At 50.3% G+C, this 14,679-nt stretch overlaps 1 protein-coding gene across 3 annotated transcripts in view; it reads left to right on the top strand.

Moving 5' to 3' along the window:
- SLC12A5 (solute carrier family 12 member 5) overlaps window positions 1–14,679 on the top strand; it is a 151,862-nt gene that overhangs the window by 102,947 nt on the left and 34,236 nt on the right. For all 3 annotated transcript variants that reach the window (XM_089513382.1, XM_089513381.1, XM_089513380.1), the window contains exons 5-8: window positions 2,137–2,191; window positions 3,068–3,198; window positions 6,268–6,509; window positions 12,952–13,163. In XM_089513382.1, coding sequence (XP_089369508.1) covers window positions 2,137–2,191; window positions 3,068–3,198; window positions 6,268–6,509; window positions 12,952–13,163 — 640 coding nt within the window. The remainder of the gene's footprint in view (window positions 1–2,136; window positions 2,192–3,067; window positions 3,199–6,267; window positions 6,510–12,951; window positions 13,164–14,679) is intronic.

Raw genomic sequence — 14,679 nt, 5'->3', positions numbered from 1 at the left:
TGAGCATTTAGAAACAGAAGCTGGCACTGTGCCCCATAAGTGTCCTAACCCTGATATACAACACCATAATTCTTCCAATTCACATTTACAGTCATTGCATGATTGCAATGACCAAAGTGCTCTCCAAGTCCTACCTCATAGTGCCCCCAATGCATCCATTTCCAAGGCTCTGGAGAAAGGGCCAGCCCTGGGCATGGGGCACGTGAGCAGAGGCAGGCAGCTGAGACTGGATCCCACTTTTGGGATGCCTGTCTCAGTGCAACCCTCGGCCTGGAGGGGCCTGAAGACGTCCTTAATCACTGCCCCATTTGGAAATGGCTTCATTGGGAAGAAAAGGGAGATTTCAAAGATGCAGGGTTTTGCAAGGTGGTATTGGGAGACCTTGCAGCTGTGTCTCTGCAGAGATGTTTCCTGATGCAAGATCTTGACCTGAGTTTAAGCATCCAAAGAAAAGAGGCAGGCAAAGATACCGAGGGAATATGAAAATGCAGCAAAGAGAGGCATTCTAGGTGTGAAGGATTTTCAGTGTGCCACTCCTTACAATGCTAGAAATTTGGGGATGCAGGGCCCTTGGTTTATCCCTCCTCTCTACCTATATCCCTGTGGGCTGCCCAGTTACTTCCTTGCTTCAGCCACTGCCAGCCAAAGGCATCTGCCTGGCTGAGAATGGATGCACCTGCCTGGCTGGGTGGCGGAGCAGGGAGAGCAGCTGGTCACCCAACCAGGACGGCCGATTAATCCCGGCCGCTCTCCTTCTCCTCCGCTGGGCCGCTCTAGGTGCTCCCTGGCCCAGATGCTCTGCTTGGCCCATCTGTCTTGGGGCAACTCCCGGCAGCGACAGCCCTGAGCCATGGAAGTCCCGCCTGGCTGCTTCTTGGAGGATGAGCGATCGGCCCACTTCCAGATCCTGGCCAAAGGCCCTGGTTATGGTCACCCTGCCAAGGGCAGCAATGACTGCTAGGGTGTCTGAGAAGATCTTTGCAGACAAATGAGCAAATGGGCAAAGAGAGGGCATGCCCTGCACTGTCTTCAGGTTGACCTGGGTTCAGGCTCATCGTTGGACCTGGAGCAGATAAAGACCCAGATGCTATGGGGCTGGGCCACCCATCATCCCCATGGTTGAATGGAAGGGAGCAGGGATGGCAAGAGGCCACAGTAAGCATCCCTGGAGCCAGAGAAGGGTCTGCGTTGCCAGCCACTGCCACTGCCACCCCCATCCCAACATGGGTGACTTCTAGGACAACTGTGGGTGACCTGGGACCCTTCCAGAGGGGCAAGATCCCAGCACCAAGGGGTCTGGGTTCAAGGGGAAGCAGGGACTTGGAGCCTGAGCAATCCTCCTTCTCCAGAGGGTAGTCTTTGTTTCCTCTGTTTGACCACAAACCCTTTGCCAGCCACCATGGCTCTCTCTCGCCACTCACTGGAAGCCCTCTTTCTTGGCTGGGGGTCACTCTGTCATAGCCCTTCTCCCCTTGCCCTTCACCCAAACTATATGCCTCCCTGCATTTTACAACAGAGGCTAGGTGTCCATCTGCCATGAGGGCTTTGATAGTGTCTTCCTGTGTGGCAGAAAGGGGTTCAAATGGTTGGCCCTTGAGGTCCCTTCCAAGTCAAGGATTCTAGGATTTCATAAATTCCAAGGAAACAGATTCCACCTAAACCTTAGGAAAAGTTCCCTGATTGTCAAAGCAATTTGATAGTGAAAGATGTCACTGCCTCAAAGGAGCGTGGTGGAGTCTCCTTCTCTAGAGGTTTTCAGGGGCTGGAAGGCCATCTGCCATAAGGAGGGCTTTGATGGTGTCTTCCTGCATGGCAGAATGGAATTCGAATGTATGGCGGGGGGGGGGGGGCGCATGTCCATGATTCTGTGGCTCCATGATTCCTCCCTTTCCTCCATGCATTCAGGGCTTCATGGGATCATGTGGCTGGAAGGGACCACCAGGGCCATCCAACCCCACCCCTTCCATTCCCTACCCTCTACCCTTTCCATCTGGAGAAGACCACCAGCAGCCATCAGTGTGTCCAGTGTGCCTTCCCATGCGCAGGAGGAGACCTACCCCCCCTCTGGGAAAAGGCAGCCCTGGGTCCTTGTAACCCATGCTCCCCCTCCAATGCCTCTTCCTTTTCTCCCCACAGACGATGCTGACCGCCATCTCCATGAGTGCCATTGCAACCAACGGAGTGGTGCCAGGTCTGTAGAGGGCTGGTGTTGGTTGGTTGGGTGGGCAATGATGTATGGTTGGTCTTTAAGGCCTGGGGTTGATGGAGGCTCTGCTGAAGCACCTTGGGCTTGTGGGGAGGGTTTTCCTTTGGTCCGGCTTTGAGCAAAGGCATCCATGCCCTGGGAGGTGCAAAGAGCATGTGCCCAGATGGCATAGGGCTACTGCTGAAGTGAGGGAGTCCTTTCCCACAAACACACAAATCCAGGGCTTACTCTGGGGAAATGGCAACCGGGGGGAATGAACCCCCAGCCCACCAACCAGGACAAGGGGCTGCATATGTCGCTTACTCCTCCTCCTTCTCTGCTGTGGATGGTTGGGGTGGATGGTTGGATGGACACTCTTCCAAGCACCATGTCCACTTAGAAGCCCTTCCAAGTGTCCAGTGGAGCATGTGTGTATGTGTGCACCTTCAGGTCCCCCGTCGATGTATGGTGCCTCTAAGAATTTTTCTTAGAGAAGGAACCCTCAGAGGTGGTTTTGCTACTTCCTTCCTCTGAAATACAGTCTAGAGCACCTGTTATTCATTGGCGGTCTGCCATTCCACTACTAACCAACATCATTAGCAAAGACCTCCATCCCCAGAAGGGATGCTTTCCTCCTAGAGATGTGTTGCCCAATGCTTGCAAGTGGCTCCCAAGAAAGGGAAGGGGTGCCTCCGTGGGAGGAAGGGGGCTCTTCCCAGATGGGTCACAATCTTTTCAGGGGACACAGGGACTTCTGGTAAGCCCCTTGGGTGGCTGGGCAGCAGGGGGCTGCTTTGTCAGCAAGGAGGGCCTTTCTGCTGTTGGGTTTTATTGATGCCCCCTCTTTGCCCCTCTCTTTTCCCTCTCTGTATGCATTTCCAGCCGGCGGGTCCTACTACATGATCTCCCGTTCCCTCGGCCCAGAGTTCGGGGGCGCCGTGGGTCTCTGCTTCTACCTGGGCACCACTTTTGCAGGTGCCATGTACATTCTGGGCACCATTGAGATCCTGCTGGTGAGTTGTGAGGGAAAGTGGGCACAGGTGGCACTTTTTGCAAGGGACATGGGCTGCAGCAGCAGCAGAAATGCGGCGTGCAAATCCAATGCCGCCTCCCTTCGGCACAGAGGCACATGCAACTTCCACACAACCCAGAAAATGTCCTGCCTTGACTTGTTAAAAGCAGCACAACAAAAACAACAACCACATTTCGATTCACTCCCAACTGCCCTCCAGCCACGTTTCCAGTGCTCTGTAGTGCTTCTTATCCCTCTGTGAGATTTGGCTGCCCCTTTCCATTCTTCTTAGATCTCCTAGCAGAATCCATTTTGCAGAAATGAGCAATTGAAGGAGGAATTTGGGTTTCATGGCAGCCCAATGAAAAGACACTGTGGAGGTGATAGAGGGGCTGAGTCCTGGCAGAAGGGGGCAATTTATCCCCAAATCTTTCCGGAACCCAGCACTTGTCATTGGGGAGAATGACTAGGCTGGGATTTAAGTCTTGCAGCCAAGATTTTGCTCATGTCTCCTGCCAAACTGCAGAATTCTTGCAGTTTGACACTGCTTTAACTGCCATGCCAGCATTCTGTGGAATCCTGGGATTTGTAGTTCGTTGTGGGTGCCCTGTCATAGAAGGCTAAATATCTCACAAAACTACAAGTCCCAGAATTCCATAACATGGAGTCATGGAAGTGAAAGCAGTATCCAAGAGCATTAATTCTGCATTGTAGATGCACCCCATGAATGCATGTGCCCCTGCATTCCTAGTAGTCTTTCTAGGACAATTTATGCCCTTCTCCTTTCATGTTCTCACCCACAAACACTGGACTGCCCCCAGCCCTCATAATCTCTGGGCCCTTGGTCTCTCCTCCCCACCTTTGAAGCCCCCCAAAGTTGGCAGCAAGGCCTCCTTGAAGCGCAATGTAAGGAAATCTATGGCCAGGACGTTGGCCAGCCTATTGCACACCCCAATCACAAAGGCAATGCACTTTCAACAAATACTAGATTGCAGAATGATGTTGAGGCGCATCACTTCATGCATCCATGCACATTCCTCTTTGGAGTAGCATGTGTGCCCAAGTCACTTGCTGACTTAGGATGATCCCATGAATTTCATATGGCAATGGATAGTCAGAGGAGGTTTACCATGGCATTCTTCTGAACATTATAGTCTAGCAGCACCTGACATTCCTTGCCATCCCTCCCATCCAAGTACCAACCAGGCCTGGCCCTCCTTAGCTCCCAAGATCAGACAAGGTATTTTGCTCTGAATCCCCCCAAAACCCCTTCTTTCTATGGGCTGGGACTGACTTTGGCACCTGGCAGCCTCCCCCTGCTTTTGCATGGAAGCTGGTTTTTCAGCAGAGATGGATTTCTCCTTGATTGATTGAAAGAGCGGGATTAGCATCAATCCACTTTAGTCCAGACTAGAATAGTCCCGTTGAATCCATGGGATTCATCCAAAGGCTCCATTCTAGTCAAACAAACCCATAAGCATTCAGGCCCTTGCATCTGTTGTTGTTCTGTCCATCAGGTTGGCTTTATGCTGACCCTTTGGATGCGAGACCACCCGTCCCATCATCCCCAGCCCTGCAGACTCAAGGGCAGCTGTCCTGGCGCCCGGGATGGGGTTTGTCCACCTGTCCTACGGTCGTCCCTGCCTTTTCCTATTTCCCCAAAATTATTATCTCTTACAATGAAGGCCATTATGGAAGCATTTTAAACTGAGGACTTCTGCTGGAATTGTAATAGGGATTAATGGGAAATGCAGCTGAGTTGTCTTGGAATCGGGGGGAGGGGGGGCTTTGCACCTTTGCTGGTGCCTCTCTTTTTGGTTGAACCCCCAGATCCCACCTGAACCCCATCTGGGTCCCTGGCCAGGCCAGGCCCTCTCTCTCCCCAAGGGTTTCTGTGGGGCTCACCCAAGTGCTGAGCTGCAAATAATCCAGTCTTGGGCTGAGTCCTCCTTCCACCTCCTTCTCTGCCAGGTCTGCAACTTCCTATCTCTTTGTGCACTAATGGCCAACACTGAATTGCAACCTCATTTCCATACAGGAAGGATTTGTACTTTGTATTGGCATCCTCACATACCAATGGCATATATAGGTCTGTCCCTGGCTTTCCACTCCACCAAATGCATCTGAGGAAGTAGACTGAAGTCTAGGAAAGAAGCTCCAACTTCTTTATTTCAGTGAGTCTCAAAGGTGCTGCTACAAGATCTCTCTCTATTATTATGATGATGATGATTATTGCATCCAAATGCATCTGAGGAAGTAGACTGAAGTCTAGGAGAGCCCCTCTGCCAATTTCTTTCTTTCATTTAGTCTCAAAGGTACAGCAGGGTCTCTCTATGAACGGATTCTACAGCTATATCTTTGCATTCTATTCTTACTATTACTATTACCATGACCATTATTATTCTTTCTTTCTTACCAGCCTCTCCTCATTGAGCAAGGCTGTGAACAACAACAATTAACAAGCAAACAGGCATCAGCTAAAACAGACATCAATTTAAAAGGACCAGTAAGATGTACGCCTATTAAAACCATCCATATCTAAAATTCATGATTTAAAATTCATAATTTAAAAATCATCCAGATAATAAGGCTGTCAGGAGAGACTGGTCTTCAATGCTCTTTTAAATTCAGACAGTGTTCAGCTGTCAAAGCCCTTCTGGAAGGCCATTCCTGAGTCCTGGGGCGGCTGAAGGAAAGGTCCTCGGGCTGATGGTTGCCAACCTATAGATAGCCCTGGCTGACTGGAGTCAACGTCCGCCAGAGGACCTGAGTGTATGGGGTGGGTTATATGGTGATACTATAGGTACCCTTTTGAAAGCTCACACCGAACGGGTCTCGAAGAGAAACGACAACACAGAAAGAACCACAACCGGGAAACATCACCCAAGGTGACATTCTGCTGTGCTTTCTGCAACCGGACTTGTTTATCCCGGATTGGCCTTTTTAGCCATCGACGCGCTGCTTGTAGAAAGCGAGGGACCATGAGTCCTTCCTGAATTTTCGTTCGTGAAGAAAAGCCAGAGAGATAGGTAACCTGATGCATGCTTCCTTGCCCTTCTCCCTCTCTCAGGCCTACATCTTCCCTGCGATGGCCATCTTCAAGGCGGAGGACGCCAGCGGGGAAGCGGCCGCCCTTTTGAACAACATGCGGGTCTACGGCACATGCGTCCTCACCTGCATGGCCACCGTGGTCTTCGTGGGCGTCAAGTACGTCAACAAGTTCGCCTTGGTCTTCTTGGGCTGCGTCATCCTCTCCATCCTGGCCATCTACGCCGGCGTCATCAAGTCGGCCATCGACCCTCCCTCCTTTCCGTAAGTCCTGCATTGGGAGGGAGGATAGGGATGTTGGGGGGGGCTCACTGTCTCACACATTCACATGTTGGAAAAGCTCCCCCCCTTCCTTCCCACCAGTTTGAATGCAGGGATGTTTCTCTCTGGAAGCAACCCAGGAAGCAAAGACTTTAGCTAAAAAGGCCAATGCAATTTTAGGCTGCATCAATAGAAGTTTAGTGCCTAGATCTCCTTTGCCTTCCAACTCCAGGCTGTCTTGGATGAAGCCGATTATCTGGACCCATTTCAAACTGGCTTCAGAGCGGGACACGGAGTTGCCCTAGTTGATGATCTCCGTCTGGGCAGCGACAGGGGAAGTGTAACCGTTAGTGCTCTTGGACATCTCTGCGGCCTTCGATACCATCGACCATGGTATCCTTCTGGAACGCCTGAGAGATTTAGGTATCGGGGGCACTGCGCTCCAGTGGTTCCGATCCTATCTCTCAGGAAGGCTCCAGTCGGTGAGGCTGGGGGACAGTTGCTCTCGTAAAAGAGAGCTGACATCTGGCTTCCCTCAAGGCGCCATTCTGTCCCCCATGCTGTTTAACATTAAATGAAGCCGCTGGGAGAGATCATCCGGAAGCATGGAGCTCGGTGTTATCAATACGCTGATGACACCCAGATCTATCTCTCCATGTCTCCGACTGAGACAGTGACTAAGGAAGGCATCTCTCCTCTGGATGCCTGCCTGGGGTCAGTAATGGGCTGGATGAGGGAAAACAAACTCAGGTTGAATCCAGAGAAAAGAGAGGTACTCGTGATAGGTGCCCCAGGCCCAGGCAGGGAAATCTGCCATCCAGTCCTGGACAGGTCACACTTCCCCTAAAGGACAGAGTTCGCAGTTTGGGAGTACTCCTGGACTCATCTCTACAGTTATCATCCCAAGTGGATGCGATGGCCAGGAGTGCTTGGTACCAGCTTCGGCTGATATGCCAACTGTGTCCCTGTCTGGACCAAAAGGACCTTGAAACAGTAGTACATGCGCTGGTAACCTCTCGCTTGGATTTCTGTAATGCGCTCTACATGGGGCTACCTTTGTACCAGGTTCGGAAGCTTCAGTTAGTGCAAAATGCTTACCTCTTCCGACAAGCATACCCCCCGACTCTCCATAAAGTAAATCACTCTCAAATAGAAGTCTATCTTAGGATGTTAACCGCGATTTGCACACTGTATGTTTTTAGATAGAATATTGCTTTTATACTCTGATTTTAAAGAATTTGTTATTAGAATTATTATGTACTGTTGAATTATATATTCTGACTGTAATCCCACTTCGATCTGTCGGGAGAGGCGGGAAAACATAAATAAAACATTATTATTATTATTATTATTATTATTATTATTATTATTATTATTAGATCAAGGGAAGTAATAGTGCTTTGGTCAGGGCCCACCTGGAATAATATTGTGTCCAGTTCTGGGCCCCACAATTCAAAAAGGACATGGAGAAACTGGAGCCCTGTGTCCAAAGGAGGGTGACTAAAATGGTGAAGGGTCTGGAAACCATGAAGCCCTATGAGGAAGGACTGAGGGAATTGCTGGGGATGTTTAGCCTGGAGAAGGGTCAAGAGGCGATATGATATGAGCCCTATTTAAATACTTGAAGGGGAGTCATAGTGAGGATGGAGTAAGCTTGTTTTCTGCTGCTCCAGAGACTAGGACCCAATGGAGCAATGGATGCAAGCTACAGAAAAAGAGATTCCAGCTCAACATCAGGAAGAATGTCCTGATGGAAAGAGCTTTTGACAGGGGAACACACTCCTTCCTCGGAGATTTGTGTGGAGTCCCCTTCCCTGGCCATCATCTGTCAATGGGGCTGCTTTGATTGAGAATTCCTGCATGGCAGAAGAAGGGGGTTGGACTGGATCGGGGCCCTTCTTCGGGTCTCTTCCAGCTCTAGGAACCTATGATTCTAAGTGCATCTGAAAACAAAAGATGACAAAGAAGTTGCAACCCACAAAACAGTGGATTTTTTGCTTCTTCTGAATCAGGCAAAGATGCTAAAAATGATACAGGAGCAAAAACCTAAAATACAAATGAAGCCGGTGTTTGTCAGGATGTGGCTGTTCTGGATTCAGGTCTTGCTGGAGGGAGGGGCATTGCTGCAGGTGGGCCTCTCCTCCTTCTGGCCCTTGGAATGGAAAACCACCAAGTGCCATTAGCAAGACAAAGGGAGAGCCCTTCTTGAGACCCCAGTTGTCCCCATCCTTTGTGAAGCCACAAGCTCCTTTGTTAGTCAGAGAGCAATGGATTTCTAAAGGAGCCCTCCATGTTTTTGCCTCAGGAAACATTTTTAAGGTTCTGTTTTGGTAAAACACAATGCAGTCCTATGCTTTACCTTTGCTGGAAGTATGAGGAACCTCAAATGGTCAAGCCCCAGTCCATTAGCCCTCTCTATAGGCCTCCCCTGATGAGTCTCAAGTGTGGCCTCTTTCATCCAGAAAGCATAGCCAAGGGCAGCTGTGCTGCCATGCAGCAAAGTACAATGACATCCACAAAACAGGGATACCTTCACTGGGCCACCCAAAATGCGCAAAATCCATGTTGCAAGCTTTCAGAGCTCCACTGGCTTCTTCATCTAGCAAAGATGTTAAAAATCATACAGGAAGGGGGGGGGGGAATTAAGGCAATGTCAGTCCGAAGCCTGCATTGTGTCAAGATGTGGCTGTTCTCAGTATTGGAGGGAGACTCTTGCAGGGAGGGCCTTCCTCCTTCTGGCCATTTGGGTACTCCCCCCATTCGCTGGGGTTAGGGGCACAGGACCCCCTGGATGGGGGGAAACCGGAGATAATAAAAACACTATGTTTTTACCTGAGAGAACACTTCTCTAGGAATCTCTAGGTCCTCCAGTGCAACTCTGTGGTCAACTTCTGCCGGACATTGAGCATAGAATTGCGCTGGAGGAACTAGAGATGCCTAGAGAGAACATAGTAATCAAATCCGTGAATAGTCAGATCCGCAAAAGCCAAAGTCGCAAATGTGGAGGGACAAGTGTACTTGGCCAGAGAAATTGCAGTCACACTGTGTAAGGCGGGGGGAGTGGGCTCTATTCCTTAAGTTACTCCTGTAATATACCTTCAACCTTTGTTGTTGGAGAAAGGAATTAATTACAAGTTACTTGTTATTTGTGGCAAGATGCTACCAAACTCTGGTTTCCACTGCATCCATGGGATGGACTGTGACTCAGAGGCTGAGCCTTTGCTTTGTGCGCTGGAGGCCTCTGGTTCATGCGCTCCTGCAGCATCTCAGTTAAAAGAACCAGGAGGAAGGGAACGGAAAGACCCTCCCTGGGCTGAGAACTGGGCAGCCAATGGAAGGAAGGAGGTCCAGGAAGACCACCGTGGGTTATATCTTCTGCACCGACCCCAGTCCTCTGCCACTGGAGCAACAGGGAACATGTCTGCCCCATCCTCTACCTCTGTGATGCACCAGCAATGGCCTCTTGCATCCTGGTGGCTCTTGCAGAAGGTACTAGACCTTCTAGCACACCTGGACATCTGCGTCCCTGATGGTTGTAGGGAAGTAACCCAAACAAGTAGTAGTAGTAGTAGTAGTAGTAGTAATACATTATTTCTTACCCATCCAGGCAGAGGTAGGCTGGCCCTCAGTCACTGGTGATGCTTTGACGGAGAGTTCCTGCATGGCAGAAGAAGGGGGTTGGGCTGGATCAGGGCCCTTCTTGGGGTCTCTTCCAACTCTATCATTCTGTGATTCTATGATTCATCTCTCCCCATGGATTGAGGCAGGAGACAAGCAACATCAGTCAAAACACACATCAATTGAAGCAAAACAATCCACATCTAAAATTCACCAGTTTAAAAATCATCTGGATGAGCCTCCGGAAGAGAGAGCTCTTTTAATGCTCTTTTAAATGCAGACAGTATGTTCAGCTGGCAAATCTCTTCTGGCAGGTCATGCCACAGTCTTGGGGCGGCTGAAGAAAACGTCCTCTGGCTGAGCGGAGTAAATGTCCTCCAGAGGACCTGAGCATATGGGGCAGATTATATGGCAGGAGGTGATTGTGGAGCTAACCTGGACCCAAACCACGCAGGGCTTTAAAGGGAATAATAGCCAACACTTTGGACACTTAGATACTTGCTATTTGATGTTCTTTTGATGCCTGTTTTATTGAATCATTTCCTATATTGCTATGTATTTTATATGTATTATCCTACTAGAGAGGCCCCTTCCCCACCACCTTTCCCTTCTCCTTTTGTGTCATGTCTTTTTAAGCCTGAGGGCAGGGAACCGTCCAATTAAAAAGATTGTATGTACAGCGCTGTGTAAATTTACAGCGCTTTATAAATAAAGAATAATAATAATAATAATAATAATAATAATAATAATAATAATAATAATAATTAGCAGCCAGTGGAGTGATTTGGGAATATAGGTGTCATCATGGGATCCCTCCTGGATGCCCCAGTCATCAGCCTGGCTGCCATATTCTGAACCAGTTGGAGTTTCCAGACTTGGTAGAGCCCAATGTAGAGCGCATTGCAGACATCCAGCCTTGAGGTTACCAGAACACGTACCGCCAGTATTAGGTCCTCCAGACCCAGCTGAAGCTGATAGTAAGCACAAATGGGCAGAAAGCATACATTAAGTAATTTCTGACATCATATTCAGCTGCTCTTCAGCTGATTTTGGGGGGGCATGTGGCCCAGGCTGGGTTCATGGGGATAACCATGTTCCACATGAAAGCCATTTCCACTGTTTGGAGACTGCAGTCCCCTCGCCTCTTCTTCAGGCTTGACCTGTTCCTTTGGGCATTTCTCCTTGCAGGACATGGTTTCCCAGACCATGTTCATCCCGCTTTCTTTCTCCCTGGACAAGGCATCACTTATCAATGCCCGTTTTAAACTGGGCTGCCCAGACCTGGGCGCAGTGCTCCGAATGCCGTCTGACCAGCGTAGAGCCAGATGCCCAGTGACCTCCTTCTTGGGTCTGCCGTCTTTGGTGCCCGCCGTCCCTCACAGCTATGTGTCATCTGCAGTTTGATAGGCACCCTCTACGACTTCATCTAGGTCATTCATAAAAACGTTGAGCAGTGCTTTCTGGCTCACAAAAGCCATCAATGTGCACAAACGGAGAACAGCCACTCAGTCGTCTGACTCTCGGTCAGTGTAACTGTAGGGCCCTCTCACCCGATGATGCTCCAAGGAAGGGTCCTTGGTACCATTCAAGGTCCCCAGAACCATTCCAAGAAAGGAGAAAGAATTGTAGCTCCTGAGCATAAATATGGTAGTGGTCCATGGTGCATGGGACAAGGGGAGGGGATAGTCAGACCTCCACATCAGGTAGCATAAGAAGCATTGATCTAACCCATGTTTTACTATCTTGTCCATGAAGAGACCTTGGGGGCTAATGACCAGAGCCTTGCTGACATCAAGTTATAGAATCATACAATCCTAGATTTGGAAGAGACTCCCAAGGGCCATCCGGTTGAACCTGCTTCTCCCATGCAGGAAGTCACTATCAAAGCCCTCCTCCCTGAGACAGATGGCCATCCAGCCTCTGCTTAAAAACAGCCTCCAAAGCAGCATCCTCCATTGAGACAGGAGTGTCTTCCACTGTTAAATACCTCTTACTGTCAGGAAGATCTTCCTAATGTTTAGGTGGAATCTCTTTTCCTGGAGCTCTGGAGCTGCAGAAGACAAATTTGCTCCATTTTCAGCAAGACATCACTTAACGCATTTAAACAGGACTATCATATCATCTCTTAACCTCCTCTTCTCCAGGCTAAACATACCCAGCTCCCTAAATTGCTTCTCAGAGAGCCTGGTGGTTTCCAGGCCCTTCTTCCTGGACATGCTTCCATATACTATACGATATATTATGACCACAGCTTTCCCATGACTTTCATGCATGCAACAGCAGAAAAAAATGTTTGCTTGAAAGTAGCTGGGTGGCCGTTTGAGCCTCGCTCCCGATGTGGAAAGGCCAGGATGGTTGGAGAGCTCCCTCGCTGGTCCTGAAAGCTCCAGGAGGACCAGTAAGGCACCTAAGGCCAGACCAGTAGGCTCCTTGGGCAAACTGGGAGAGACTGTGACTAGCCATCCAGCAGGCAAGGAGGCTGCAAGGGCCGTTGGGTGGGCAAGGGGTGAGATTCACTCCAGAGATGACTCCAGAGATGGCCCCATGCCCCTCGCATGCCAATCAGAGAGTTTGCTCCATCTCAGAGCGTGGTAGGGTCTGCCTCCTTGGAGGTCTTTAGGCAGAGGCTGGATGGCCCTCTGTCAATGGGGATGCTTTGATTGAGAGTTCCTGCATGGCAGAAGAATGGGGTTGGACTGAATCGGGGCTCTTCTTGGGGTCTCTTCCAGCTCTATGATTCTATGATTCTATCTTTCCCTTCCTTCCTTCCTTCCTTCCTTCCTTCCTTCCTTCCTTCCTTCCTTCCTTCCCTCTCATGCCCTGATAGGATCTGCCTGCTGGGGAACCGGACCTTGTCCCGCCACGGCTTTGACATCTGTGCCAAGGTTGTCCAAGTGGGCAACGAGACCATTGGCTCCCAGCTGTGGGAACTCTTCTGCACATCCCGCCTCCTCAACGCTTCCTGCGACGAGTACTTCGAGCTGAACAACGTCACCGAGATCGAGGGCATCCCTGGCGCGGCTTCCGGTCTCATCCAAGGTATGGCTGGGCCTTGCAGAGCCCTGAGATGCTACCTCTGTGGGGAGGGATTGGGGGGCTCCAGAAAGGGGCTTGCTTTGGACACTTTTGCCAGATATCCCCCCCCCCCCAGCTCCCCTTGGTGCCCACTAGCCATGCATGCTGGCCCAAAAGCCACCCTTTTGCAATCAACATATTCTGCGGATAAGAGGAATAAGCAGAGTTGTGGAGAAAGCATGTTCCTCTGTGCTTCTTTGCATTTGAGCAAACACTTTGCATTTGTGCTTTAAGCATTATTTGTTTTGGTTGTGCATTGTGTTGTCTGTATTATGGCTGTGCATCCTCTACTTTGCATTATGTTTGTGCATCATGTATTGTACATTGCACAGTGGCATCTAGCCATTGGCATATATTGTGCAGTGTTGCTATTCTGCATTGGAGTTGTGTATTGTTGCTGAGGCACATGTTTGCATGCAAGTGTTCACACTATGCTAAGGGGATGTTGGATTGAGACCATTATTGGCTTTTTTGGTTGAACTGATGTAGAGGAGGCTGGGCAGTGTGGACAACCTCCCCACGGGCCATGGCTAGGGCCAAGTGGCGCTCCAGACTCCCAGAGAGGGCCAGGCTGTCATGCCATGCCATGGCGTAAGGGGGTTGGGCTAGATGGCCCTTGGGGTCTCTTCCAACTCTGGGATTCTACAAATGCCATCACTTCAGGGAAGAGAAAGATAAATCCTTCCTCCCTGCTCCCACGTTCTTGTCAAGAGAAGCTGAAGAGAGCAGAAAAATCACTTTTCTCTCTCCCTCCCCAATCCGCCCAGTGTCTCCTGTCATTCTGTTGCTCTCAAGGGAGCTGTGCATTTGGGAGGAGAGGAGGATGCATGGAGAGAAAGTCCTGCGGGAGGAGGTACCTGCAGTTCAGAGCAGATGCCGGGGCGGATGCCAGGGGCCAGGCCCTCTTTGCTGCAGCTCCCTGGGGACCCCAGGAGCGCCCCTAGCAACTTGGCCTGGGGTCTTCATCCCCCCTGTATATTGGAGGGCAGTTCTCTAGGGACTGATGGGCATTGCCCACAATGTCATGGCAGGGGAGCTTGCAGGGGAGCCCCTGGAATGGGAAGAGGTCAGCAGAGTCCCTTGGGCCCTTAACCTGAGCTGACAGACAGTGGTCATTTCGTATTGATGTCCTCCCCGCCTGCCCAGCTCCCTCCAGTGCCAGCAGGCCAAGACTGCCCCATTGAAGGGAGAGAAGAGCTGTTCCCTAGAGATGGCATTCCTGGCATCAGGGGAGAACGCCAGTGCCTTCCAGCAGCTGCAGAGCAGGCAAATGTTCAACAGGGGTTGAACCGTTCCCCCCGCTTTCCCATTTATGTCCCAGTAACACCCACAGTGGCCACCCAGAATGAGGGTCTAAAGCCTTGCCAACCAAAGGAGATGCCAACTGGCACCTTGTGGACCTTTCAAGCCTGGGTGAAAGGTAGAAATTCAAATGGTGAAGCCTTCATCCTTAATGGATTTCTGCTTGTTATGAATTCCT

Source organism: Sceloporus occidentalis, unplaced genomic scaffold, assembly GCF_023333645.1.
Source record: "Sceloporus occidentalis isolate IW3139 unplaced genomic scaffold, rSceOcc1.0.p SCAF_3, whole genome shotgun sequence".
Taxonomy (NCBI): Eukaryota; Metazoa; Chordata; class Lepidosauria; order Squamata; family Phrynosomatidae; genus Sceloporus; species Sceloporus occidentalis.
Note: the sequence above shows the minus strand (reverse complement) of the source record. Positions and strands in the feature narration are given on the sequence as shown.